The sequence below is a fragment of the Lacerta agilis genome, chromosome 10 (genome assembly GCF_009819535.1).
Source record: "Lacerta agilis isolate rLacAgi1 chromosome 10, rLacAgi1.pri, whole genome shotgun sequence".
Classification (NCBI taxonomy): Eukaryota; Metazoa; Chordata; class Lepidosauria; order Squamata; family Lacertidae; genus Lacerta; species Lacerta agilis.
This window is the reverse complement of record NC_046321.1, coordinates 28,057,615-28,085,094: the sequence shown is the minus strand read 5'-3', so window position 1 is coordinate 28,085,094 and position 27,480 is coordinate 28,057,615. Positions and strand designations below refer to the sequence as shown.

Genomic DNA, 27,480 nt, shown 5'->3' with positions numbered 1-27,480 from the left:
TCCCCGGCTCCTCTCTCCCCCACCTCGTGCCGCTTTCCCCTCCCGCCCCTTTTCTCTTTCTCTCCCCCCCACCCCCAGCTCCCACCCTCGGGGTGCCGCTTTCTCTTGGCTGGGGTCCCCCTCGAAGCTGCCACCCTGAAGTTTCTGGTGGTGCTCCTGGCCGCAGGGATGCTGGCTTTCCTTGGTGCAATCATTTGCATCATCGCGAGCGTCTACCCTGCGGCCGGCGGTAGAGGAGCTCTCCAAGGTTCTGACAATGGCTCCAACGCCGCGGCCGCGGCCCTGCTGCCCGCCTCGGGTTCGGCCGACAAGACGCTGGGCGCTCTCCATGGTGCTGGTGAGAGCCCCTACGGGGGCTTCTCAGCGGGGCCCCACGACGCGCTGCTGGACCTGCTGGCCAGCGCCCGGCCGCAGCAGCACCAGCAGCTTTTCAGCCGCTTCCTGTGCACCCCGCTGACCGTCGAGTGCCCGTCGGAGGGAAGCCCGCAGGGGGACAGCCCCGGGGCGGCCGCCAGCGAAGAGCTGCTCTTCCTCCAGAGCACGGCCGAGCAGCTGCGGCTGACGGCGCAGCAGCAGAAAGACCAGATCCTTATTGACCAGGAGACCATCCGGGAGCTGACCACCAAGCTGAGCCGGTGCGAGAACGGCCTTGAACTTAGTTTCCAGGATAGCCCCTCCGTCTGGGGCGTCCCCAGGCAAGACACCATGGGCGACCTGCCCTGGGACTCGCCGGCCATGATTCAGGAGCTCGAGGAGGCTGTCAGGTCGCTGAAAGACAGGATCGACAAGATAGAGGTAAAAATGAAAATGCACCGCCCTCCCTTCGTAAGCCAGTTCGTTTTAGGTTCTCCCTCTCCCTTACTATCCCATCCTTTTGCTTCCCCTCTGCCTTATGCACACGTTACTTTTACCTCCTTTGCTGTAATCAGGAGTTATATTATGAGGCACTTAAAAGCCTACTTATAAGCAGGGGAGACTCACAAGAGGAAAACCAAGATCTGGAAGGAAGTAACTGCAGCCCCACTTCCAGCATAGCAAGAGGACAGATGGCAACTTCATCTTGCTAAAATAAATTAACTTCAGGGTAAATACTGCAGAGAAGATGATGGGCACACATACGGTACCCTCAGTCCCAGGCAGGTTTCTATCCATTATTACTACTGCATCTCCTTGTTCATGGTTTCTTTCTCTCTCTCTCTCTCTCTCTCTCTCTCTCTCTCTCTCTCTCTCTGTGTGTGTGTGTGTCAGTCACACACACATTTTTATCACACACATCGCCAATATTTTTAATTACCTCCCCCCGCAAGACCATCACCTAAATTGTGTATGGGAGCAATCTTTCTTCCATAAACATAGGCTATTAGTTTGTGAACAGTCATGTTCCCCTCTACTTCTGCCCATAAGGTTGTTGCTTTTAAATTGCATTTTAATAAATGTAATTTAATCATAGCTGTGGTATGTTCTGGTAAATCATTTGGCCTTTACTGGGTAAGATGTGTGTGTCTAGGTTTGGTACTTGGGGTGGAGGATGACTGTGTGTGTGTGTATAGTGAGGGGATGATGAATACTTGGCTGTTGCACTCAGCACATACGTGTGAGTTGCATTCTAGTACTCTCTGTAAGCATTCTCTTTCATGGCTCACAAACATTACCAGTTAAAGAAATAGGCTATGTACAGAAATGTGCAGTCAAGCAGATATATTGAGATAAAACAAAAAACCAAATAGACACATGCTTGGGTCAGATTATCATCGCACACCCCACAGCCATTCTGTCCCTATCATGAGAGCACATTTTCCTTCTAGTCAAAATTTAATTAATTCTCGGGAGACAGAATTTTCTTCTCTTCTGTTGAAATACTATATGTTACAAAAAACCTGGGGGCATGTTACATATTAGAGCACCTGATAGTAGAAGTTTATGAAATTTGATACTGCATTAGGGGATCCAAATCCTATTCAGTTTTGCTTTGAACTAATTCTTGCTTTAATTCCCCATGAGCATACTCCTGTCTCTGTGTTATTAATTGCTTAAAACATTAATTTTATTATTTTCATGCCGCATTGCTTGCTCCCCGTATTCCCACCAGTTACTCAGATTAATAAAGGCAACAAAATAAATTCTTGGAGATGGGTTCAGTTATTATTTTCTTCTGTTCCTGTTAAGAACTCTATTAAAGTCAATGACATAGTTCTATTCCAGTGTCAACTCCTGCACTGCACATGGTATTACCAGTAGGCCAGTGTAAGATGCTTGGTGGCTCTGCCACTAGGTCATTTTGTCTTTGGTTTAAAAAAATCACAATATCTAGAAAGTTGTTTGATGAAGCTAGATATTATTTCACACCCCTGTACATTCAAGATATTGGCCCTAGGGCCTTCCCCACACCTCCCCCCCCCCCCCGATTCTCTTATTACTCATCTTGGAATCCTTGCCCCAGATTTCTGCCTCCTGCCTGATTACAGATGGATGAGAGCAAACCTCACACAAAGAGCTACTGCTGATGTTTCCCTAGAGAGATGTTTTCTGCTTTACGACTGCATGAGAAAGCAAGAGGGAGGAGAAGAGCTTTGAACTCCCATGCTCTGTGGATGTGCTTTGAGTAGCTGATGCTGAGATCAGAGTTCCTAATCAGAGAGGCGCAATTTGCACATTATATTATTTGCCACTGAGTGCACACTCTCAAAGGAGTGGAAGCCAATCCCACCTTTCTGATGAGTGAATTCATGTCAAGGATATTGGCAAACACACGCTTTTATTGCTTTCACAGTTTTCATTTGTGGGGCTGCATGTGTACCAACAGAAAACTGTGTGTGTACACGCGCTTCTACAGTAGGTTTACTGCTGGATTTTTATGTACATCTGCAACCAGCCTTACGGTTTTCTCCTTTGGCCAGACTTTAATGCTGGTGCCCAGACTGAATCTCTGGTTCAGAGCCTCCTGTGATCCTGGATCCTGGCAGAAGTTAGCAAGACACTGTTTGTACTCCCGCTTTCCGTTATACATCAGGGTTAGTTTTTTGTTTTCGTTTTTAAGCAAAGGTTGGATGGTTACAGGTCATAGTCAAAACAAAATTAAAAATTAAAAAATCCTTCCAGTAGCACCTTAGAGACCAACTAAGTTTGTTCTTGATATGAGCTTTCGTGTGCATGCACACTTCTTCAAATGGATGGTTAGTAATTATACACCGGTTGAACTTCCAGGCTGAATTCCTTTTAGAATTTGTGAGATCTGGTACTGTACATAGTCATTGGGTAAAGTCATAGCGTGCCCAAACATTCACAATAATCTTCAAAATCCCTCTTCTCAGTGCCCCACCCTAACCCACCACCATTTGAGGTAAGGCAGTTAACTACTGGAGAGAGAACCTTCTTGGTCTTTACACCCAGTTTATGGAACACTCTCTCCTCTAAGAAGCTCATCAGATGCTGATTTTCATTCCTTTCCAGAGACAGTTGTTCTCTAGATGATTTGAACCATAGCTCAGGTAAGTCCCAGTCAGGTTGCATTAAGCAATGCACTTCTCTCTTGGATTCCACCTGGCCAGCTTGTGAGCTGGGCTATATGGATGGGTATATTCATAGTTCAAGATAAAGACATGCTTGTTTGCTATTAATGACCATGCCTATATCATGTAAAACTGTTGAACTCAAGCATACAAATTTCTGCCATTTAGTTTTACAACAGTCCTTTCAGAGCCCCAGTCCTTCGGATCCAAGTGCGATAGGCTGTCTTGTAGAGCTACGTTTTTGACAGTGAAAGAGTAAAATATGTCCATGGCAATCACTAAGAGGCAGCACTGATGGTTCATTCCTTTCAGACAGCACTCTCATGCAAAATCCCTTAATGGTGGAAACCCCTGGTGGTTCATGTGATTGATTTGTCTGCATTGTGTCTAGAAGAAATCTGACAGGCACACATTTTGCAGAATTCTCATGCCCATGCCAATCATGCTAGAGGTGCTGAGGAATCTATTTCTCTTCTCCTGGTATAGGGTGATTCTATGCATGTTTATTTAGAATAAAGTCCCACTGGTTTCAATAGAGCTTACTCCTAGGTAACTTATCACCATCATCATTTATTAAATTTCTTTACAGGATTGCAGTCTAAATGGGTGCCTGATAGGTGGATGGTTCTGCCTCAGGGCATGATCCTTTGGCACCTTCCAATTCTAAGATTCCAGGATCTTTGCAAGCTGGCAAGTCAGGTTATTGCCTTTCCCAACTAATAATTCGGGGAAAAGCAATGAACAATGTCTGACCCAGTCAACCATGGGTAGAGCAGCTTGTGCAGGCATTGTGCTATTTTAGAAATTTTGCTCTGAGTTTCCTCATGAAATAATGGGAAGTGTTCTTTTTCTGAAGAATTCAGAAAAACAAAATTCAAGTAAGTGAAACACTAGTTTGGTTTTCTTTTAAAACAGCCTCTTAAAAAGAAGCTCATAGAACCAAATTTAAACACATTTAAGTTTTTTAAGGGGACTTGAATGCCTGCTTGATTATCTCCCACTGAAATCAAATGGAATTAACACTACTAAACTTTCACTGGATTTCCCCACAGACTTTTTATCTGTGCGCTGACATACATTAGAGAGCATCCATTGATTCTGCAGAAATTTGAGAAGGGATTTCAAATAAGATTATTAGTATAATCTATGTGTTGTGTTATGACTGTGAGACATAACAGGATTTGGGGATGATTTATCAAATACCTATTAAAGATTTTGGATCTTAATTCACACTGAAGTGCTCCAGTTTTTATGACCCAGATCATAATCCCAGATCAATGTGGTTTATGGTAGTAATGACTAAACCCCTTAAGGACTCACCTGAGGTCACAATCCAGCTCAAATTAGATGTGATGGGCTAAACTATGGTATACAGGCAGTTGTGTGTACCTTTCTTTTTAGTGAAAAGCTGGCTTGGAGGCTGACATCGGGAGTGGAAGAACAGCAGAAATCCACCCGCCCGCCCGCCACTTGCCTGCTCAAAACTGCCTGTTCTGAACTGAGGACCCCAAGTTTTGTTATCCACCAGAGGGAAAGCTGCTTGTGGATGGCTTTTGAGCAGACAAATAGTGAATGGGTTAACCAGCCCCCTTTCCCCATTTTACTCTTGACTGCAGCTTCTGAGGCCGCTTCTTCGGGAAGTGGAGAAAAGAAACAAGCAACCATGTAATGGTTACTTTTATTAGTTATCCCACCAAAAGTCGTAAAACAGAACATGCAGCACAATCCCAACCACATTTTCTTTGAAACAAATCATACTGAGTTTAATTTGCTCACTAGCCTTTCTTTCTTTTCTGTCCTCATTTTTCACCCAGTTGGCTTCCTGCTTGCAGCCTTAATTCCCATTAACCATGACTAATTTCTCCTGGTTTCTTCTTAGAGATTAGCATCTTATTTCTGATTAGGTTGACACTAGGGTGACAGTGGGCAAGTAAAGAGCCCACTTGGTGCACTTTTCAACAAAAGTTTGCATCTGGTGTGTTCCGCCTTCCTGGGCTTACTACAGACGCAGGGTTGTATCCAGCTAAGTCCTCCTCAAAGCAGACCCATTGAAAACAATGGAGCTACCTTATTTGTGTCCATTAATTTCAGTGGGTCTATTCTGAGCATGATTACAACCAGATACAACCCATATTTAGGAACATAAGTGAAATGAGCCCTGCTTCTTGCCACCCTCCAGGGTGAAAGCTGAGTGAGCTTTGGGGAGTTGGGAGCCACTGGCAAGCTATACATTCTTTGGGTGTGGTTCTTTCCAAGTGCCTCATATGATTATCTATTGCTTATTGCTTCATTTGTTAAAAGCTCCCATCTCTTTTATCTCCACTGACTTGGCTCCCCCCATGGACTGGTGCAGCCCCCCCCCCCCGACATCCTTTTTCTTGCTCATTCATGATGATTTGCGTTCATGAGGCTATCACAGCAGTCACACACGATCCTGCTTTCAATATAGCTTGAGCCTGCAAAATATTTCGGCTGGTCATACCGCACCATTTCCATTCAATGCATACTCTGCAATGTCCTGCTGAGATCCCATAACATACCACAAATGTTCTGGTATGTTTCAGTCCTAGTTTTGTAGGGCTTAGAACCTCTCCAGACAGCAATAATGTGGTAGCACTGGGGGAAGCATCACAAAGCAAGCTAAAGCACAATAAATCCATCACTAATGCAGAATACACCTGCAAAAGAACACTAGTGTGGAGGGGCCCACAACAGCCAGCCAATCTGGCTTCTCAAATAATGGGGGGGGGGACACACCCTCTCTAAGCTCAATTCTGGACAGCAGGCAACCTGTGTCTCACAACAACTGTACTCCTTGTGTGTATTTTCCCATTAGATTCAGTGCTGAATTTATGCATGTCCAACTTGCACCCATGATTGAGGGGGCCCGGGGCCACATGACACCACCACGCTGTGTGTGCGTACCCTGTAGTGCGCACACATGACGTCAGCATGCCTTGCAGTGTGCTGACATTACACACATCACGGGGCATGCTGATGTGTCATGCAGACAGCCTGCGGTGTGTATGAGGGGGTGCCACAGAACTTGAGGGGGCCCGGAACCTTCACTGAAATCGGGGGGGGGGCTCGGCATAGGTGGCACGCCTGTGCATGTCTGTACACAATTTTGCAGTTCTGACCTCTGGGCAGAGCTTGGTGCTGGGGTGGCATGTCCCGTTTTGCTGCTTCAGGCAAAACAGGAAGTGCTGCCCTGCCCTGCTGCCCCTGCCTCCGCCGTCTACATCATCTGCCCTGCCACTGCTGCCTTCACTGCCTGCCTTGCTGCCTCTGCTGCTGGAGGAGAAGTGGCATCAATTTTTGGGGAGATATTGTGCATGTCGTAAGATCTCAGGTGATTTCAGTGAGATCTCAGCCAAAATCAGCAAAATCTTGGCTAAAATTGGCGCCGATGCAGGCTATGCTTCTCCCTCACTGCTAGAGGCAGCAGGGCAAGTGGGCCACATTGGGGGCTTCTGCCACCTGAGGCAGTGGCCTCACCCTGTCTAATGACTGGGCTGGCCCTGACACTAATTTTTAGAATGGGGTGGGATGAGAGAGACCTGTAGCTCTCCAGAAGTTGCTAACTTTAACTTCCATTGTCTTTGGCCATTTGGCTGATAGGAACTGGAGCCCAACAAAATCTGCATGGCCACAGGCTCCGAAATCCTGCTGTAGAACAACCCTGTAAGACTTGACAGTATTACTTATTGTCCATAATCTTTAGACCAAACCGTCAGCATAAGTCACCATTATTTTTCCTATAATATGACTGAGGTAAAGAGATGGTGGCTTTCCTAAAACCGCCTAATGAGTTTGTGGCTAAGCTGAGATTTACCCAGGGGCATCATGTTCTTAATTATCACATATTCTTATCACATCCCACACTTCCGAAACTCCAGCACATCGTGTGACTGAGGAACAGTTGAGGGAGTTGGATGTGTTTAGTATGGGTAAGAGAAGAATATGAGAAGTGATATGAGAGCCATCTTCAAATATCTGAAGAGCTGTCACATGTAGGAGGAGCAAGCTGGTTTCTGCTGCTGCAGGAGGTAGGGCCTGAACCAATGGGCTCAAATTACAAGAATGGAGATTCTAACTAATCATTATAAAGAACTTCCTGGTGGTAAGAGCTGTTCGGCAGTAGAACGGACTACCTTGGAAGGTGATGGACTCTCCTTTATTGGAGGTTTTTAAACAGAGATTGACTGGCTATCTGTCAGGGGTTGCTTAGCTGCGATTCCTGCATAGTGGGGGTTAGGATAGATGACACTTTGGGCTCCTTCCAATTCTACATTTCAGTGATTCTATTACTATTTCAGCTACCAGGGGGAACCTCTGCAAAGTTGGGGGCAAGATGCATCTCATAAGTCCCCAACTGATCCACGACAAACCAATAAAGCTTCTAACAAGTTGGGCACGAGCACGTGAAGTAGTCTTCTTTTACCTTAGCCGGTGAAAGTGGATTTTCTGACGTTTTAATAACTGAAGGCTTTTGATTTCCTTAGATAAATGTGTGCAACTGACAATGAATGAAATGAATCCCATCTAAGTAGACTCACATATTGCAAAAGCAGAGAGTGCTTTTTTTTTCTCTCCCCCGCTCCCCCCCCCCACTCCAGACATTGACATTTCACATGATTAATATCACCTGGCATCTTTCAATCTTTCTGATGGCTTGGCAGCCAAGAATCATACACAAATTCCCACACCCCGCCCTCGCTTCAGCAGATGGGAAATTATGAGATCACCCAACAGCTTTTAAAAATATGCATTCTGAACATTTTCCTTCCCCCCCCCCCCGCCCATGAATATTCTCTGATAAATACCACCCAACCCACATTGGTTTCAATAAGATAATTGGGCATAGGAGAGAGAAAGGCTTTAGGCCATGAGATCTGGAGAGCTCAAAACTCCCTGGTGATTTACAGTGCAGGCTCGGCTGAGGGTGAAATATCTGACATGTACCGTCCTCATCAAGGTGCAAAAAGCTTTCCAGCTTTGCTTGGGGAATTCAGCCTCCAAGCATTGCTCAATCCCTGGGCAATTACACACAGTCAGTTCCCATTTGCCCAGAATGCTGGGATTTACTAATAATATCTCTGCTGGGGAATGCAATGGGAGCTGCTGGGTGTGTACATTGTTACCTGCCAATTTGACTCAGCTCATAATAGGAGTGTCTCTCTTTGTAGAAAGCGGTACACTTCCATGTCCATCTGAAAAGGGTGGAACAAGTTTCACAAAGGGGAGTATTTAGTTGACTGCCAGTTAAGAAATAGAAAATAACTGGGAATAGATTCTATACCACCAGAATTTTTGGAATTTAATGTCACCTTGTGGTCTCTTCTGCTGGTAGCTGTATTTACATATATTGATTTAACAGGAAGAGTGCTAAGGCTTGGAGCACTGCAGTAATTGTCCACATGTTTAAAACAAGGGGCTGCCACTCCTACTTATTTCACTAGCCAACCCTACCACCTACTCCTTCTGTAACAATCTCCACTCTCTTTATACTTGGCCAACACCATCCCCCTTCCCATTATACCTCACCAAACCCCCTTCTTTCCTTTCACTCCTTGGCAAACCCTACCACCTGCCTTTACACCTTGGCAAACCCACCCTTACAGCTTGCCTAAACTGCACCTTGTCTTACTCTGTTGCCACTTCTATCATCCTTGGCCTCTGAAGCTGCTGTCAGAGACCAAAAACAACAGCATCACTGTTAAAAGAAAAACAGCAGAGGAGCAAGATGATTTCTGACTCTAGGTCACCTACCTCCTGCTCTGTCATCCTGCTGCCATTTGTGCAGCTGGATATCAGCAGCCATGTAAACTGCAGCCTGACAACATCCTTCTGATTTTATTATACAGACAGAAAGGCTCTGAAGCTTTTCCAGCAAATTACTGCCCAATTAGTTTGTTATGTGTAGCTGGGAAACTTTAAGCAAAGCACCTGCATAGTAAACTAATAAGTTATAAGAGGAAACCATTTTGGCAAATGAATAAGCAGGGTTTAGGCAAGGTATGTTAATAAGCTCCTGTTCAGGCTTCTTTTCTTGATTGCTATATAGAAAGAGCAGATCCTCATATTGTATGAACCAAAGTTTGGTTTTACAAAGCCATGATAATCATATGCCTAGCCTGAAGGCCCCACAAGAGCCTTTTTCCAACCATACAGACTGTGAGATAAACATAGCCATGAGCCGTATCTCTTCCTTTGAAGATGGGTGAATGAATGGTTTAGAGTTCTCTGATAGCAGCACCAAAAGGGCTCATTGACAGCTGAATTTTGATTACTCCCTGTTCCAAATAAAAACAAGAAAAATGAAATAATTTATCTCTGTGACACATTGAAGCCTCTGCTGGAACAACACAGAATGTCTGTTTAATTGGGAATGAGCAATCTTATTACCTTGATACACTTATATTTGGGGTACCATTTGATGCAACATACTTCTTGTTCAGATTTTGATCATTGCCTGTGTCTCTGATTAAATTGGAAAGCAGCTGTTATGAGCTGAAACATGGAGGGTAATATATTAATGGACTCTCTAAGGTTGTGGTGAGTGATGTCTTCCCTTGTTGTCTGATAATTGTCCAAGTGTTTGTCTTTATGCTCTGTATTTGCTACATTAGAAGCTTATTTTTTATTTTAACCAGTATTTTCATCCCTGTTTAGAGAAGAAGCCTTTGTTTTGGGCTGCTAGTATAAGATACAGTACGATATTAGCTTCTCCTTAGGTCTTCTTCCAAGCTCAGGCAGAATTTATGGCTTAGATTTGATAAGAAAGGCAAGTTGCAATGAAAGGATGAGAAACAAAGAAGACACAGAATTTTGGTGGAAGTCAAGGAGAATCTATCAGAATGTGGGAAAATGTTTGATGTGAAATAATTTTATATTAGAGAAACACATAAAGAACTGGAGCATTTTATTGGAGAGTGGGGAGGACACTTTTTTCTCTCTGAATGTTGTCTTAAAATTTTTAGCCTTTGTGGTTAATCTTTATTCCCACAACAGCAATTATTTTTGCTCGAGAATCTTCCAGTGGAAACAGGTTGACCTCACCACACCAAGTCTGGTAGATAGGGACCCTTGACTCATTATTCAACAAAGCCCATTGTCTCTTACTTTAAAATCTTAAGTAACTTTTCCTACATTGTTTTAGAATGCCTTTATAAGAGAGTGGAACTTTCCTATTGCTTTTTGGTTAACGGGACTGGAGGGAGGGTGTTTAGAAGGATAATTGTTTTCTTGTATTTCATTTTTCATTTATAATTTCTTCATATATTTCCTTTCTTTAGTGCTCATAGTAACCTCACAGTACCTGCTTCATTTATTCATGTAAGCATTTTTATATAGTTAGCTTTCATTACTATTTACAATTTTCCACAATTTGTCAATAATTTTTAATGCATTTTCAATTCACTTTATTTTGGTGTGATTCTGGGTCTTTGGTCACTAACCATAAGCTCACTGGAGCAAATGAATATAATCTAAATTTAGATTCAAGCTGGATCCTTTAGAGATCATTCTTTCATTCTAAACCATTTGTTGTTCTATGTTTGCTGGCACTGGGGTGGAGCGGGTGTGTGTGTGTGTGTGTGTGTAAAACCACAATGTAGACTTGAAACATCAGTCTCCAATGGCATGTTTTGGGTGCCATTAAAGGGCAATGCTTAGGCTGCCCAAATTGAGTCAGCTGTCAGGAAAAGCAGGGAAAGTTGATAGACTTTCCCTTGCAGGTATCACGAAGGGAGAAGTAATATTTGGTGGCATAACACGAATACTTGCAATATGTAGGCACAAATCTTGTTCATCTCCTTGGCAGTGTAAGAGCCAGGACTGCAATTCCTGAATAATGATAGGAAATTGGGGTACTGGAGAGCAGAAGTGAGAAAAATGAACTGTATAGGAGCAAGAAATTCATTTAGTAAGAGCAATGACAGAAATGAGAAAAGGAAAAGAGAGATTACAGAGACAGAAAACAGAATGAGATGGTGGGGTGGAGGTGAGGAAGCGTTTCATTATTCGATGTAGGACAGATTGCCTTGACGCTAACAAGAGTAACAAAAGCGAAAAACCCTTTTTTCTGTTAACAGATGGAGTCATACATGAAAAACAGGGACATGGCATTTAAATCCAGAACTGGAACAATCAAAGGGTGCAGCAGACAGTATCTCTGCACTCTTTGTCAAAACCAGCCAGACTCCATGGATCAGAAAACCTTTCCAGTCGCTTTTGCAGCATCAATAGCAAAACAAAAAAGGGAGAAGGCAGGTCCAGGCCACCAGCAGGCAACACAATTGAACCATCTGCAAACATGAGCTCTTATCAGGAATCATGTCTCCCTTTGCCATTCCCAAAGGGAGGGCAGGGATAATCACTTTTCTTTATCCTTCCTCGTCATCTGTCCCTGTCACTGCTCAGTTCTCCCAATTGTCTCTTTTCTTTGTGGATCTCTCTATTCTCTACCTGGATGGCATTTGAACAGGCCACATTCTGTGCATCTCATATCCTGCAGGGGGAAAGCCTAGATGTAATGGGGGCAAAAGCAAAGCAGAGTGAAGGTGTGTGTGGAGACCTGGAAGCATCTCCCCAATGGCCAGCTAATTTAAAACAAGGAGGAACAGCCTCTCATGAGTCACAGCATGAGTCTTGGGCATTGAGTGAATTAAAACTAGAACAGTGCCACTCACCAAAGAAACCAATCCAGGGTTTGAACCGGGCAGAATAGAGCCAATGACCTCACATATCTCTTGTTAATGCCAATGATTCAGTTGTCATAATTGCAACTGCAACTGCTTCTTCTTCTTCTTCTTTGCTCCCCACAGAGGCATGATAATATAGAGAAACACCCAGCAGGGGGATAAAGGAGCACAATTGCCCTCCTCTCATTTCCTGATGAAGCGTTTTCCTGTCAATTCTCTCTTTTTGGAAAGGGCACCATCCAAGCCCTTTTGTTCTCCACGGTATGCTCCATGCCTTATTTTGCCTACAGAGGCGATGGTCTGGTTCCCACATCACTTTTGAAAACCTTAAAATGATTAATCATAAAAGTGTTACCTGAAGCGTTCCTTGATTTTAGAGAACTGGAGGGGGGAATTAAGCCAGTTTCCATGGGTTCAGGAACAATGCAGCTCTTCATCTTAGTAAGATAGAATTGGAGTGGGTGGTAAGATCATCTAATGGCACCCAACTCTTGCTGAATGAAGATCTTGCAAGTTTGTCTTTATTCTTTTAGGGTCAAACAAGGCAAAATGAAGACCCGGGACAGGAACCCAGCTCAGTAAGAAATTGGGTCCCCCTCCACATTGCGTTGCTTAAAATCATAGAATTGTAGAGCTGGAAGGGACCCCAAGGGTCATCTAATTCAACCCCCTGTGATGCAGGAGTTGAACAGCTAGAGCTGAGAGCTGGCTCACAAATACCTGCTCAGGAGTGGTCTATTTGTGTGCTGAGCAGTGTAGTGTCAGAGCAATGAACTTGTGTGCACTCATTGCAGGATTGCTCTAGTCCTTCATTATTAATTTAAATGTTCCCAGACTGAGCTCTGGTACGTAGAATGGCTAGGAGGGCTAAGCAAAGAAGTTCTGGAGCTAATCTCTGTAACAAGCAGTGCAAAATGTCTGGAAAGAGGCTCATAGTGAATGAACAGTTGCAGCTCCTATCAGAATCAATAGCTGTTGCAGTCTGTGCCTTCTGATGATGTGGAAAGGTCATGGATAAGCTCATGTGTGAACAAGGATTATAGCTTCCTCAGAGTCTAGGCCACTTCATACATCACACATTTAACACAGGCATCCAAGGAAACAGAATGGTGTGTTAACAGATATATTAACAAAGTACTTCTTAACACAATACATAGTTAAACCATGGTCCTCACTTTCTCAGGAGGCTACCAAGGCTACTAACCATTATGGCTATGCTCTCCCTCCACAGCCAGGAGCAGTAATGCTTCTGAATGCCAGTTGCTGAAAACCACAGGAGGGGAGAGTGCTCCTGTGCTCAGGTCCTGCTTGTGGGTTTCGTATGGGCCACTGTAAGAACAGAATGCCAAACTAGATGCACCATTGGCCTGATGTATCAGGCCCTTATCTTCTTATGCTCTGTCTCAACCACATTTGGGAACATGGTCTGAGGACATGTGATGCTGTTGCATTGTTAAAGTGGAGTAGGTCTATCCTGGCTCTTCCAGGATGAGAATCTCCCTGGGAACTCCATGTAAACTGTTCTGAACGTCCAATGTAAAAGTGGAGATGAGGCTAAAAATGAATCAATGTGCTTGCAGCATCCACTGCCCAGCACACTTACATAACCAGCCCTATAAATGTTACATGCAGCATAACAGATGCCAAGCAAATCCAAATAATTTCTCTTTTTCTTGTTGAGGGCTGCTTCCCATCTTACAGGAAAAACAAGCTCCCATTTGTTCACATGTCTCTGTGTCACATACGGTATATGGCAGGGAAGTGTGTCACTGAGAATGCGCATGAGCTTTGGGCAACTGCGTCTCCAGAGCACATCTTTACTTCATGTGTCAGACTTGTGTCTCCATTCCACACGTAGCAGTGATCACAATGGTGACACACAGTGGTCCAACAGGACTGAGTCTCAGGAAGCTGCAGCCCTGGTTCACACATGAATGACAGTCTCCTCCTACTCAGAAGCCTCTGGGTGACTGTATAGCAAAAGATGCTGACAGCTGGTACAGCCATCAACTAAGAATCTCCTTCCACCAGACTTAACTTCGTCACTTCCTTGACTCACCCACTGTCCTCCAGCTCTTCTTCTTCTTTGTAAACTGCTGAGGATTTTTACAATCAAGTGTGCATAAATTGTGTGAAATAGATAAAGTTATCCTTCCTCTTCTTCCCAGTGTGTTGTAGTGGTTAAGAGCGGTAGACTCGTTATCTGCTCCTCCACATGCAGCTGCTGGGTGACCTTGGGCTAGTCACACTTCTCTGAAGTCTCTCAGCCCCACTCACCTCACAGAGTGTTTGTTGTGGGGGAGGAAGGGAAAGGAGAATGTTAGCCGCTTTGAGACTCCTTCGGGTAGTGAAAAGTGGGATATCAAATCCAAACTCTTCTCCTTCTTCTCCTTCCCCCTGCCTCTCCAGTGAGCTCCTATAGTGAACCACAACATAGGGCTCAACTATCTACAGCCAAGATCATAATCATGCAGTGCAGTCATGTTCATGTAGAATATTATTCAGGCCCTCTGCTAAAACGGCCCTGGTAGGACACTAATACTGCCTTCTTTAGGAATTAGGTTGGTAGCTACAAAGGATAGGACCTTCTTCATGGTGGCACTGCAGTTGTGGAGCTCCTTCCCCTCTGAGATGGTTTTGATTTTGCTACACTGAAGGGTTTTTTTGGTGCTTCATTCCTGATTCTGACATTGTTTTAATGGATAGAGTGTTCCATTGAATGTGTAACTTGCCTTGGGCCCATGGAAGGGAGAAAGACAGGATAGAAATGAAACAAAGCCTTTCCAGAGTATCCATAGTTGCAATTCTAAAAGGCATTTAGAAAGGCATTCAGCTGGGAAACTAGGGCAGACATAAAAGCATCTGGAAGGCAGCAAGCAGCAAGCGACTGACACAGATCACTTACATAAAAGCAAGATAAACAGGCAACTGAGGAAAGTGTGTTACCTGGATTGAGAGGCGAGGACAAAGAAAGTAAAGCATAGTTGACAACTCAGGCCGGTTCTGAACTAGCACGTTTTTCCCTCCTTGTCGCTCAGCTCACCTGAGCTGGTCACACTCTCAGATGCCCTCTCGCCAAGTAATGAATTAAGCTGTGATTATCTAGAGGCCTTTAGCGCAATGACCTCGTCTCAGGCCAACTTGGGAGTGCAAGAGCTGAGCATGAGTTTGTCTTTGTCATACACATTTCACATCAGAGAGCCTCTTCTTCGGGTGTACTTTTTTGGATTCCTAGAATCAAAAGGGTGAGCATCCAAGGAGCAAGGTAAAACAATGCTGAGGTGGTGAACCCAATAGTTTTGTGGGTATCCTCTCCTGGTCTTGACAATATGTCTGCAGGGCGGGGCAGAAGTTACAGCACCCCTGAACATTTCAGGTGAACAACTTTCTCAGAGTGGGCTGATACCTTTTCTGCCTCTACGGCCTGATGAAGCCCTACCAGGCTCACCGCCTCCTTTGCGGAGCCTCAGTTTTGCAACCTGAGTTCCTTTTAGAAAGCTCCACCACCATAACAGACAAAACACGGTTTTCAATGGATGTACCCTATTAACTTATGAGGAATTGCAGTCAGGGCGCCGCCTGCTTTTTCACTTGGCATAAGAGGGAACACAGCCTGAAATAATGATGAGATAAGCAGCCATAGCAGTAATTAGGAGGCAAAGGGCTCTAGGAGCACCTCATCAAAGGGCAGAAATGTGGTGGAATAATAGGCCTGTTTCCTTTGATGAGCTTTCGCTGTAATAAATTAGCACAACAGGGAGTCCTCAAAGACAGAGATCTCCCCAAACCTTTTGGCTTTCACTTCTCTCCTCTCACACAGGCTGGCAAAAAGGCTAAGGCTGGTCCTGATGGCAACAGTGAGGAACAAGCAATGGCTAATGGCCTGTGAAATGTCATGGGGAGGAGAGAAGGCCCCTTCCCCCTTGCATTTCCTCCCTTGCTTCTCTCCATCCCCTCTCTTTTGCTCTCTACTTGCCTTGCATGACTACTGTACTTGAGTCATGCTCCCCTTCTCTCCTCTTCCTTAGATCAGGGAAGCCTCCTGACTCCCTTCTTCCACCAAAACCCCCAAGCACAGCCCAGGAGGAAAGGCAAGCTCACAGACTGAAAGCACACGATCCCCCCCCCAAAGAATCCTGGGAACTGTAGTTCACCCTACTGGTCTACAATCCCCAGCACCCTTAGCAAACTACAGTTCCCAGGATCCTTGGGGGGGGGGAGTCATGAGCTTTAAATGGCCTTCAAATATATGGTGTGTGTATATACTCCTGGAGAGGCTGTGTGAGCACAGCTTGCTTACCTGCTCATTGGTCTGCTTGCAACATTTATATACCACTCAGTGTTTTCTGGGCAGTGATCTATACGGTTTTACAAGTCACAGAAAATGTAAGCTTTCTTTCTCCCACAAATGACACTTTATCCAGGGCAGCACTTTTCTCAAGCTAGCAGGACCTTCTGATCAGGCAGATTTCCTTGCCAGCCAACCCAGGACTGTCTTTGGAGAAACAGGAGGTGCCACTGCAGGGGTGCAAGTGAGCGAAGTCTGCCTGTTGCCTCCCGCACAATACCCACAATGAGGTTAGGGGGCACAATCCTTGCCTTGCCCCGGGTGCTGGCAATGCACAGTACGCCACTGCCATCGTGTAAATGGGACAGTGGTCATTTGTACCCAAAGGCATGGCTGTTTGTCTTAAAGGTTGATGGAGTTTGGGTTTCCCAGCATGGAAACACTATTGAATTCATCACACTTGCCACTGGCAGACAGACAGCAAACCTTTAGCTTTAAAACCTGGGGTTCCCTTTGTGCAAGTGCCCTGGCAGGGCGGACAATAAGGAGGACTTGCCTCCACCTGTGGGTGCTGCTCCCTGCCCTAGCTATGTAATACCTGCTGTGACCTCTTAGCACACAGATTCACACAGTTCGTAGAGCTCTAAGAGGATTACAGAACTACTATGTAATGTCAAAATGAAGCGGCAGAAAAAGGCACACTTCTTCATCCTCATTAGGGAAATACGGTGATCCAGTTTCTCTCCATGCCTGACTACTTCTCTCTCTCTCTCTCTCTCTCTCTCTCTCTCTCTCTCTCTCTCTCTCTTTCTTTCTTTCTTTCTTTCTTTTTTTACGAGAAAAGTGTCCTTTGAGACGACGGAGTTCCACTGACTCATTTTTCCATATTGAATCCCGTGGAAAGACAAGGAAGAGTCATCTATACAGACACGTCCCATGCTGTATAAGAAAACTCTTCCAAGGGAGAGATAACGGAGCTTGTTTGAGTTTCAAGTGATTGTTGCTCGCTTTTACTCTAAATCAAAGCTTCCAAAGTGACTAAAAATAAAACCATTAACAACAACTTCTTCTTCCTCCAGTCTCTAAGCTGTATGAAGCTATTTTGTACAGCCAGACCAACAGCCCATCTAGATCAGCATTGCCTTCTCTGACTGACCGTGGCTCTTGGGAACCTCAGGCAGAAGACTCGCTCATCACCTGCTATTACGTGACCCGTTTAGATGGGGGTGTCAGAGATTGAATCAGGCTCTCTCTCTCTCATAGATGGGACCGTTTTCTGACTCAGAAACACCTGGCTAGGCTGGACCTTTCTGGTACACCGCAAGGGGCATCAGTGTCTAGACAGAAAGGTTCTTGGTTTGAGTGACCCAAACCATCCATTTAAAGCACATTCAATACACATTTAAAGCACACAACTTCCCCCCAAGAATCTTGCAAGTGGTTGCTGCTCCCTCACAGAGGTACAATTCCCAGCACCCTTAACAAACTACAATTCCCATGATTCGTTGGGGAGTGGGGAAGCGATGTGTTTTAAATGGGTGTTGGATGTGCTTTAAATGCACGGTGTGGGTGTGGCCTCTGAGGGTACTTCCAGACAACCTGATTATTGAGCATTCATCCTGATTTGTTTGCAGGGAAGTTAGACGACATTGGTAATTCATTCTGGTGCATTTGCAAGATACGTTAGATGACATTGCACCAAAGCAGCATTTCCCCTTCACTTTCCTTATCACAAAAAGTCTGATCTTTGGGAGGAAAAGGTTTGTTGCACAAGAATTCCCTATCAATGGTAACTGTTCATTTTAAATTTACCAGTATGTGATAGAATCCCACCCCAAAACAGCAATAGCCTGGAAACACCCTGAGAACATGGCCCTGTCTTTCTTGCTGGGTTAACATGTTATGCCTGGATATTTTTTGTGTGAGATCTCTCTCCCTCTCACTCTCTCTCTCTCTCTCACACACACACACACAGTTTCCCATATATCATATATCTTTCCTTTGTGCGCAGCAGGATATTCCAGCCCGAATGAATGCTACTTCTGCTCCTGTGCCAGCCCAAGAGACAATCCATAACAAGATGGAAGAACTGGAGGAGCAGATCCTCTCCAAGATTTTAGCTCTGGAGAAAGACCGGTCATCTGTCCCCAACAACCATGACTTGCAACAGCAAGATGTAGAGAAGGAGCTGGATGCCCTCCAGAACCGGGTCACTGAGCTTGAGCATGGTCAGTCCTGGCAAGGAATAGCGCCAAATCTGAGGGTTCAAAAGTTGCTACATATATGTGATTGCCTATTAGATATATATTTCCTGAGTCCGTTCCAGACACACGAGTCTATTAATGCCAAGCATGACAAACTAGCCCATTAGTTTCCTGAAATCTACACAGGGGTAAAAACTACACAATGGCACCCTGCCTCTGAATTTGGAGGTTTCATATAGTCATCATAATACTGTGTAACTAAGCAGCAGCCCCTGGCAAACTTAACTTGCTGAACCCCCCTTTGAAATATACACAGGGAGAGTTAAATATACGCAAGGAAGACTGGTATTGCATATTGTGTCGTCTGTTTGATTACATTTTATTGTATCTTATACAATCATTGTAAATCGCTTTCAGACTTTTGTGTGCAGGTAAAGCAATTTGCAAGTCTAATAAATGAAATCGAGCCATCTAAGCTGCCAATCATTACCCAGTCGTTATGCAACGTGTCCTGAATCTGCGGCCAGGCAGGTTCATTGGTTGACCCAAGTTCAATAACAGCTGGTACCCATTTCTGCAATGGTGTTGTTGTGTAGTATTGGCAATGCCTGACTTGAATTTCTGGAGTCTGTGGTCTTTTGTTCTTCTCAGCTGCTGTCCCTGTAGTCTTTCTTGACACTCCCCCCACCCCTTTCTCTGTTATGCACCCAGAAACTACAGCCTTCAACAACCCGGAAGCGTTCAAAGTCACCATCCCCGTACGAAACAACTATATGTATGCACGGATGAAGAAGAGCTTGCCTGAGCTTTATGCTTTCACGGTCTGCATGTGGCTGAAATCTAAGGGCCCAACAGGGGTGGGCACTCCTTTCTCCTACTCCGTACCAGGACAATCCAATGAGCTTGTATTGCTGGAGTGGGGAAATAACCCCATGGAGCTGATAATCAATGACAAGGTAAGGAGGGAAGGAAGACTTTGTCATGGGCATCTGGAAGACATATGTACTAACCTTCCTTATGTTGAGAAAAGGCCCCACTCCATTAGGAAAAATGACATCAGCTCGGAAAACAAGAGCCAACTGTAATTAATGAATCTAGAGAGATACAGATATATACCATTTCTAGAAAAAGAGGTGCCAGAACTCACCATGAGCACCTCCCTTGTTCTATTATAATGGCAATGGCGCCCACCTGAGAAGTGCCGGGACTGAGTTCTGGTGAGTTCTGGCTGGGGGGCGGGAGCCCTGGATATACATGACTTCTTCCTGCTCCCTTCTTAGCAACCTCATTAAAAATGAAGTGGAAGAGAATGGGTTCACACCAAAGACTCCACCTGGTAAGTACTTTCAGAATCACAGGTTCAGGACTCCTGGCATGTGCAGCCAAGACTGTGGGGAGAGGCAGTGGCAGGTACATTTCCTCCAAGACAGGGTCATAGTGAACAGGAGACAGCAACCATGTCGTTGCTGCAAGCAATGCTGGTGATGCACTGGTCCCTGTCACCCAAGAAGATGATGGACCAGCATAGGCTGAAGCATCCCATTGTGTCAAGAGAGGTGGTTTCAAACTATTTCCAAATTTCTTTTTTTTTTAATAAGAATTTATTGGTTTTTCCATAACAAACAACACTCCAACACCTTCACCAACATTAACCCCAACACTTACCCACCACTATACATACATACAAATACACCAACGATTTTCTTCTTGTTCCAAAAAAAAATATTCTTGTTCGAATCATCATTATTGACTTCCCCTGCTTTCTCTCCTTCGGCTCCTATTCCAAATTTTACTTTAATAACTTCATATCTCTGAAATTAAATTCATTTAAAAATTTCAAAACTAAAAATTCTCCTTAAAATCTTGTTTTTTAGTTTACAATAATATTTCACTTCTTATCTTGGATAAAATCAAATCATATTGTAACTTCATATAGCTAATAACAAAACTACGTATCTTAACATATTATTCTTCCTCTCTAAACATATTGTTAATATATCTTAACATATTATTCTTCATATCTTAACATATTATTCTTAAATCAAATCATATCTAACATCTTCTTTCCCTAAAACTGCTGCTAATAAAAGAAAAACAAAATATCTCTTTTATAGTCCAAAAACTTAAAAGAAACTTGACACACCGGCTTCAGGATGCCAATACAGTTCATCCTATCCCGCTTCTAACCATTTTCCCTTTCCATCTTACGTCGGATCCACTCCTCAAATTGTCCTCTTTTCTTATGCAACCACAGATCCAGACACAGTTCGCAGCCAACCTTGCATAGAGCATCAGGGTACACAGTTCTTCACCTTCCGGCTTCTCCATTTCGACATTCCATTCTTCTTTAATTTGTAGACTTAATAGTTTCTTCGCCATCACTTCCGAGCTCTCACCCCAGAAGTTGGATATATATAACCTCCTCGTCCTGGGTCTGCCACCCTCACAGGACTTTTCTTGTTCCTCTCGGAGATGCCAAACCATTTTACTCTGTTCTTCCAAAATCCCCTTCAGCTCTTTGCCAAGGCTCTCTTCAATTGCAGTCATTTCCTGAAATGTCTCCTCTGTGGGTAGTACTTTTTCTGACATGTCCCGGTTCAACAACACCAGTCTCTGATTAAGTAGCTCCAACCTCAAAAAAATAATCCTTTGTTCATCAGTCAGTCCAGAGTCCAAGATCAGCTCAAAAACGAAACTCAGCATGGCTGAAGTGGGCATAGGTGTCAGATTTCAATGTTTTTCTAACTTAGTGCCAGTACATTTCCACTCAGACTCAAACCTTTGCAGCCATTTTTCCTGGAGCCAGGGCGCAAGAATTATAATTTCAAAAGAAGATATTCTTCACCATCTTACCCCCCAAAGGGAGATCTAAACAGTCTCACTTGTCAAAATTCAAAACAAAGTAACCATCACTGTAACAGCAGTCTGTCAAAACAGTTATTTTCTTTCCACCGAGGGGAGGGAAACAGGCTTCCTTTCTGTAATGCCTCCCGGGTCGTTAAAAGTCAGAAATAAGTCCAATCCGATACTCATGACCACCGGGCTTCCTTTTTTTAAAACTTCTGCAGGGAGAACGATGTCGCTCACCGCGAGCGGCGGCCGCCGCTTCGCCGTCCCGGTTGGGGCATTTCCCCTATAGCCCGGCTCCGTCGTCCCTTCACCCCCACTCCCCCTTTACAGGGGGAACGGGGGAAGGGTTCGGAGCCAAATTTCAGGCATGGTGGCAGGATGCTGGTGGGCTGCATGCCCCTGTGGTGGTGGGAGCTAGAGTCAGAGGTGGGTGGAGCAGTGGATGTGACTTTTACCTTTGGGCAGTATAAATCAGAGGTTTATACCTACACATCTCTCCACCCATCCAGCTAGGAGGAATCATCACGGTTGACACTTTCAAGAATGAGCACTCAAGGATTGGCATATAGACCAGGATTGGGGAAGGGTCTAAGAGAGAGAGGCTTGGAGAAAGGCATGTGTCGCCCACTCCTGTTCTGCAGCCAACAAGAGAGGACCATAATGTGCTCCTTGTCAGCTTTGGGGAAGGTGATGCTAAAAGACATCAGTGGGAGACTCCCCACAAAAAACTATTTGCACTGTAAATTTTAAGGCACTTTTCTGTTTTGTTGTCAGGTGGCTCAGCTGCCCATGAATCTAAGGTCTGGGATGTGGCACCACATCTGCCTGACCTGGATCACACGGGATGGCATATGGTCAGCATATGAAAATGGTGAGGAGCGTGGGGCCGGTGATAACCTGGCATCGTGGCATCCGGTCAAACCTCATGGTGTGATCATCTTGGGCCAGGAGCAGGTGAGTCTAATCCATGTATTGTCTTTGCAGCTGTTAACTTAAACATAATTCAAGGACCTGCCAAGCTTTGGGGTTGAAGGAACAAAATTTGACAACTTGGGTGTAAGAGATCCCCAGCTGGCCTCTTGGACATGCCACATGTGTTGTCCTTGAAGCCTATAATCACACAGGGATTCTGTTTTGGATTTGGAGTGTGTATTTAATAGAGTTCTGGTTCCCAAAAATGCCCACAGTAGTTTCTTAAAATTCCAATAATGTGTCTGCATGGCAGCTTATTGTGCTGCTCTGGCATGCAAGTTTTGTGCAGAGTCCACATGATGTCACCCTCATCCAAATGCCACTCTATATTCCACCACTGCCCCCATATTCAGTCCAGATGTACAATTTCTACATTTTTGTTTTGTTTTTTACTTTGGGGGTTTGGGGCAGAAGTGGCAAATCCGGATTAAACAGGAAACTAATATAGTGTGTCAGAGGATAGTGCTGTGTGGATATAATGCAAAGCTTGCATTGTTGCTTGCACAATAAACTGCTGCATGGAAGCACTTGGAAATTTGCATTTTAATGCAAAAACTGGACGTGCAGAAACTTGCAGAGGGTGGAGAGAGCAAAGTTATTCCATAGTTTGCTGTGCCATACTGCTAAGGAAAGATGAGAATGAATCAGGGTCCTGAACTCCTTGAAACCAATTGACCCAACGTTGTCACTTGCAGAGAATGGCAGTGTGACAGGGCCCATAATTCAGCAGAGCCCATGGAAGGCCTCATATTCAATTTCTCATATATATTTTTCTTCTCTGTCTTATTGACTGCCCTTTATTTGTCTGTCCTTTTCTCCAACATGATGCTACAGGATGCATTGGGTGGAAGATTTGATGCCACTCAGGCCTTCGTTGGTGAAATTTCTCAGTTCAACATGTGGGATCATGTCCTGACCCCGTCAGAGATCTTGGCCTTAGCCAACTGCACAGCCCACCTGCGAGGCAACATCATCCACTGGGATGAAAAACTGGTCGAGGTCCATGGAGGGGCAGCCAAGTGGAGCTTTGACATCTGTGAGGAGAGGATGAAGGCGTGAGAGGTCCAAAGGAGCATGAAAGCTACTTCCGCTTCCTCCATTCTACTTAAGGAATGAGGCAGCACGGGAGATCTTTATCCCCATACAAAAACATCCTGGAGTCTGAATTGGTCTGGGGAGAGAGCTGCGTGTGTGTGTGTGAGTGTGTGCATGTGTGCAAGGGACAGGGAAACCTTCTGAACTTAAAAGAAAATTGTGACACTGTGTTTTTTCATTGTTTCAGTAAAACTCTTTCTGATTCATACTGTGAGTGGCAAGGCCCTCCAAAAAGAAGGCCGGTGTGTGTGTGTGTGTGTGTGTGTGTGTTAAGGAGTGGTAGGCCATATCCCAACAACAGTGTGATGAAGGCCAGGGGTTGATGTTGCGGATGGGAAACTGTTGGTGGAACTGGTATTGCCAACATTTCTCTCTCCCTCCCCCTTTCCCATTTTGCTGGTGCCATCATTGATTTGATAAGGGGGCTCTGATAAGCAGGATTCTGAAGGCTTTAAAATTTGCTTGGTAGTGGCGGTATTTGCCCACGAGAAGCCATTGATTGTCTTGGAATACACAAGCCAATATTCCTTTAGTCTTTGCATGCAACCACCAGGAAGTTCCACTGACTTTTCTGCCTTCTGGCCTCTGATCTCTAGCCTTCACTAGTAAGGCAGCCCTTTGCCAACAGATTCCTTAATTCAACAAAGGCCTAAAGTCTAGGTTTGGGTTCTCTTCTCCTTATGATGATCCAACATTCCACCCCAGATATGAAGCCATTTGAAATGCTGTGTGATTTGCACACTTCTGTTCATTTTTAATGGGACTTAAGATTCCAAATTCTTTTAACAGCTTTTTCTTTTTTAAAAAAGAATCCATTGTTTTATACTTTATTATAGCTTTTAAAGAGGGAACGCATAAGTGGCAATCAGAACATTCTGACTTTCCTACCTAACCCTTTTTCTACGGGAGCTACTCTTCCCATCTCTTCCCTTCCTCTAAGGGCTGATTCGCACATGCATGTTCTTTTACTTGATGTCTTGTCACTTGATGGTGTTATCACTTGATGACTCGCAGCTGATCATGTGAATGGCTTCCATTCAAAAGCATGGTGTCGGAAGAGATGTGTGATATGATAGGGAAGTCTCACTGTCATTTTGATCTGTGATGACTGCTCCACCCAGGCAAGTCACTATTATTTGGTGATGAAGGCCATATGCACACCATACATTTAAAACAGCCATGGCTTCCCCCAAACTACAGCTCCCAGAATTTTTTTTTGCGGGAAGGCATGACTATTTAAAGTGGTATCATATTCCTTTAAATGTATAGTGTCAACATGGCCATAATAATCAAACTGTAAATAAGTTTTATTTACGGCCATTGGCCCAACACATAAAAACACAATTCCAAAACACATATAATATTTAAAACCTTTGACAGAGGCTGAACCCTCTGCTCGTTACTAAATAAAAGCACAGACTGTCCGACTATCTATTTTAGCATTTTGGTTCCTGGATTAGCGGGGTTCTCCTGACCATACCAGAGCCCCTTTTCTTCTTTAGAGCTAAGACTCTGTTCAGGTATTTGGCAACAGTTCGTGATCTAGATGGATCTTCATCATTCAATAGAAATCTCAGTTTGGTTTCTTTGGCATCACCCGTGCATCCCACTAGATATGGAGCAAGTAACTTACTCCTGAGCGAGGAATAATGAGGACAGCTAAGGAGAATGTGATGCAGTGATTCAGGTGATCCACAGTTACAATCACATAAAAGAGATATCTGTCCATTAGAGATTCTATTTTCCATTACCTTGGAAGGGAAGGTGTTGAATCTTGCCTTTATAAAGGCATATCTGTGGGCTGCTACAGAAATTGAATCCAAGTACTGCGGGAGTTTTTGCAAGGGCAATAAGCCAAGATTCAAGGGGGAACAAGTGCCATTACCCAGTGCCATCTTCTGAAGCAAATTTATCTCATCTAGTTTATAAATTACTGTTCTTTTGGCTGAAGCTAGATCCTGCTCCAAATAATCAAACAATGGACTTGCATGCACAAATGAGCTCTAATGCTACACAGCTTCTTAATGGATTAGGCAACACAAAATTGTATGAGCAGGTCATCTCTCCTGCTGCTGACCCCTTGTAGGTTGCTTCCAACAGTTGTAAGCCTTCTGGCAAATGAGAATAAGAACAGTTAATAGGTCACAGCAGGATCACTTCCTGACAATCCAAATGTACCTGCTCAAGAAAGGAACCATAAAGGCAGGTGCCTATTGATGCCTTCGGGGAGGTGTCCCAGATCCTGATCAACTCTGCAGATGCCAGGAGAGCACAACATTTCCCTAGTGCACACTGGATCTTTTCTTCTATTGCCTGATCTTAGCCCATACATTTACAGCTGCTGGTGCCACTGGAGGTGCAGAGACTCCTCCTTGCTGTTAAAGCAGAGGCTAGATGGCCATTTGCTGGGTGTGCTCTACTTTAGGGTTTTCTATGTTCAGCAGAGGTTTCAATTAGATCCAGGCTGCTGGACCTCAGTCAGAGAAAGAGAGAGATAAGTGGTGGCAGAACAAGAGAGAAAAGGAGTAGCCGAATAAGAGAGAAAAGTATCAAACCAGAAGAATGATAAGCATCTATGTTTTGGCTTTCTAGATGTTAGTTTAGATGCTCATGACATACATTCTCCAATGTTTGTGGGTGCATTGGCTTAAAGCACTCAAATGGGGAATGAGTAGTAGAGACTAGACAAGAGCTTTCCAAACTGTGTGTCGCAACAGGTTAGTGTGTCGGCTGCAGTGTGCAGGTGTGTCACGCAACCACTCCCTACACTCCTCCCAGGGCTGGAAAGGGGTTAGTTAAAACTCTAGTTTGCTGGTAAAACTGAACTACTGTGTCGCGAAATGATGCATGTCTAAAAGGTGTGTCACCAACATGAAAAGTTTGGAAAGCTCTGGACTAGACACTGCTCAGTTATTGCATAGTTCTAAAACTCCCATCTCCTCCCCAGTCTCTTTCCCCGAAAGAGCAACAGCAAATGCTCCCTTTGGCTCCTCACCACAAGAGATTAGAATGCAAGTATGAAGAACATTAAACCATGTTTGAGGGTCCATTCTGATTTGTTTGCGGGGAGGTCATACGATGTCATGTGTTTCCACACTTTCCAGTCCTACTTTTCCGAGAAGCAGGTGTGTGTGCAAGACCTCTGAATCAGCTTTAGGTGCATAGCCTGAATATGCCGCTCTATGAAGGCCACCCCAAAATAGCAATGGTTGGGAACCATCCTCAAGACTCTTTCCCTTCTTCCTGATTGTCACAATTATGTGGATACTTAAGTATTTCCCAAGCCAAGCATAAAGCATGCATTGAAGAAGAAACTTGCCTCCCTCCCTGGTTTTTTCTTTCAACCTGTTGCAATGTTTACATTTAAGGTCAAAATATTTCTTCTGTTTTTGAATTCACTAAGGCGAGCCTTTCTCATCCTGAGTCGGTAACCGTGTGTGCCTCCTCCTGTGTGGCTTAAACAGCAATGATGTAAGTGACCCAAGTGCTTGCAGAGTATCCTGCTACTCCCAGCCCAATCTCTGCATATCGTGGACCACTTGGTATTTACAGTACAGTCCTATAATGCATGATTACTCAGAAGTACCACCAGTCAAAAGAAGCAGTTGCCTGATAAAGAAAACATGGATTTGATCACACAAACCCACAAGCCCAATTATTTTATTATTAATTACTGTATTATATTTAAATGAAATAAATTTGTATTAATCAAATTTGTAAATCGCAGCATAAAAATACAGAATAAAACCACAAAGTACATAATACGTTTCTCTTGTGGACTGCCCTGAGATCTTCGGATGAAGGGTGGTATATAAATTTAATTAATAATAATAATAATAATAATATAAAAATGAAAT

The 27,480-nt window shown here is 44.3% G+C and overlaps 1 protein-coding gene across 2 annotated transcripts; it reads left to right on the top strand.

Annotated features, from left to right (window-relative positions):
* NPTXR (neuronal pentraxin receptor) lies at positions 1-24,425 on the top strand. 2 transcript variants are annotated; one of them, XM_033163479.1, is made up of 5 exons: positions 1-795; positions 18,514-18,730; positions 19,418-19,662; positions 22,331-22,510; positions 23,363-24,425. In XM_033163479.1, exons 1-5 carry the CDS (start codon positions 169-171, stop codon positions 23,585-23,587), a joined length of 1,494 nt encoding a protein of 497 aa, XP_033019370.1. In that variant the 5' UTR covers positions 1-168; the 3' UTR covers positions 23,588-24,425. The 2 variants fall into 2 exon arrangements, with proteins under 2 accessions (XP_033019370.1, XP_033019369.1); XM_033163478.1 differs by having other exon boundaries at positions 50-795; positions 18,517-18,730.
* The last annotated feature ends 3,055 nt before the right edge of the window (positions 24,426-27,480 follow it).

Bases quoted from the DNA above. Each gene is read 5' to 3' on its own strand.
- NPTXR (XM_033163479.1), top strand. From the start codon at position 169: ATGCTGGCTTTCCTTGGTGCAATCATTTGCATCATCGCGAGCGTCTAC. The intron at 796-18,513 runs GTAAAAATGAAA...CTTTGTGCGCAG, and splicing joins ACAGGATCGACAAGATAGAG to CAGGATATTCCAGCCCGAAT. The intron at 22,511-23,362 runs GTGAGTCTAATC...ATGATGCTACAG, and splicing joins TCATCTTGGGCCAGGAGCAG to GATGCATTGGGTGGAAGATT.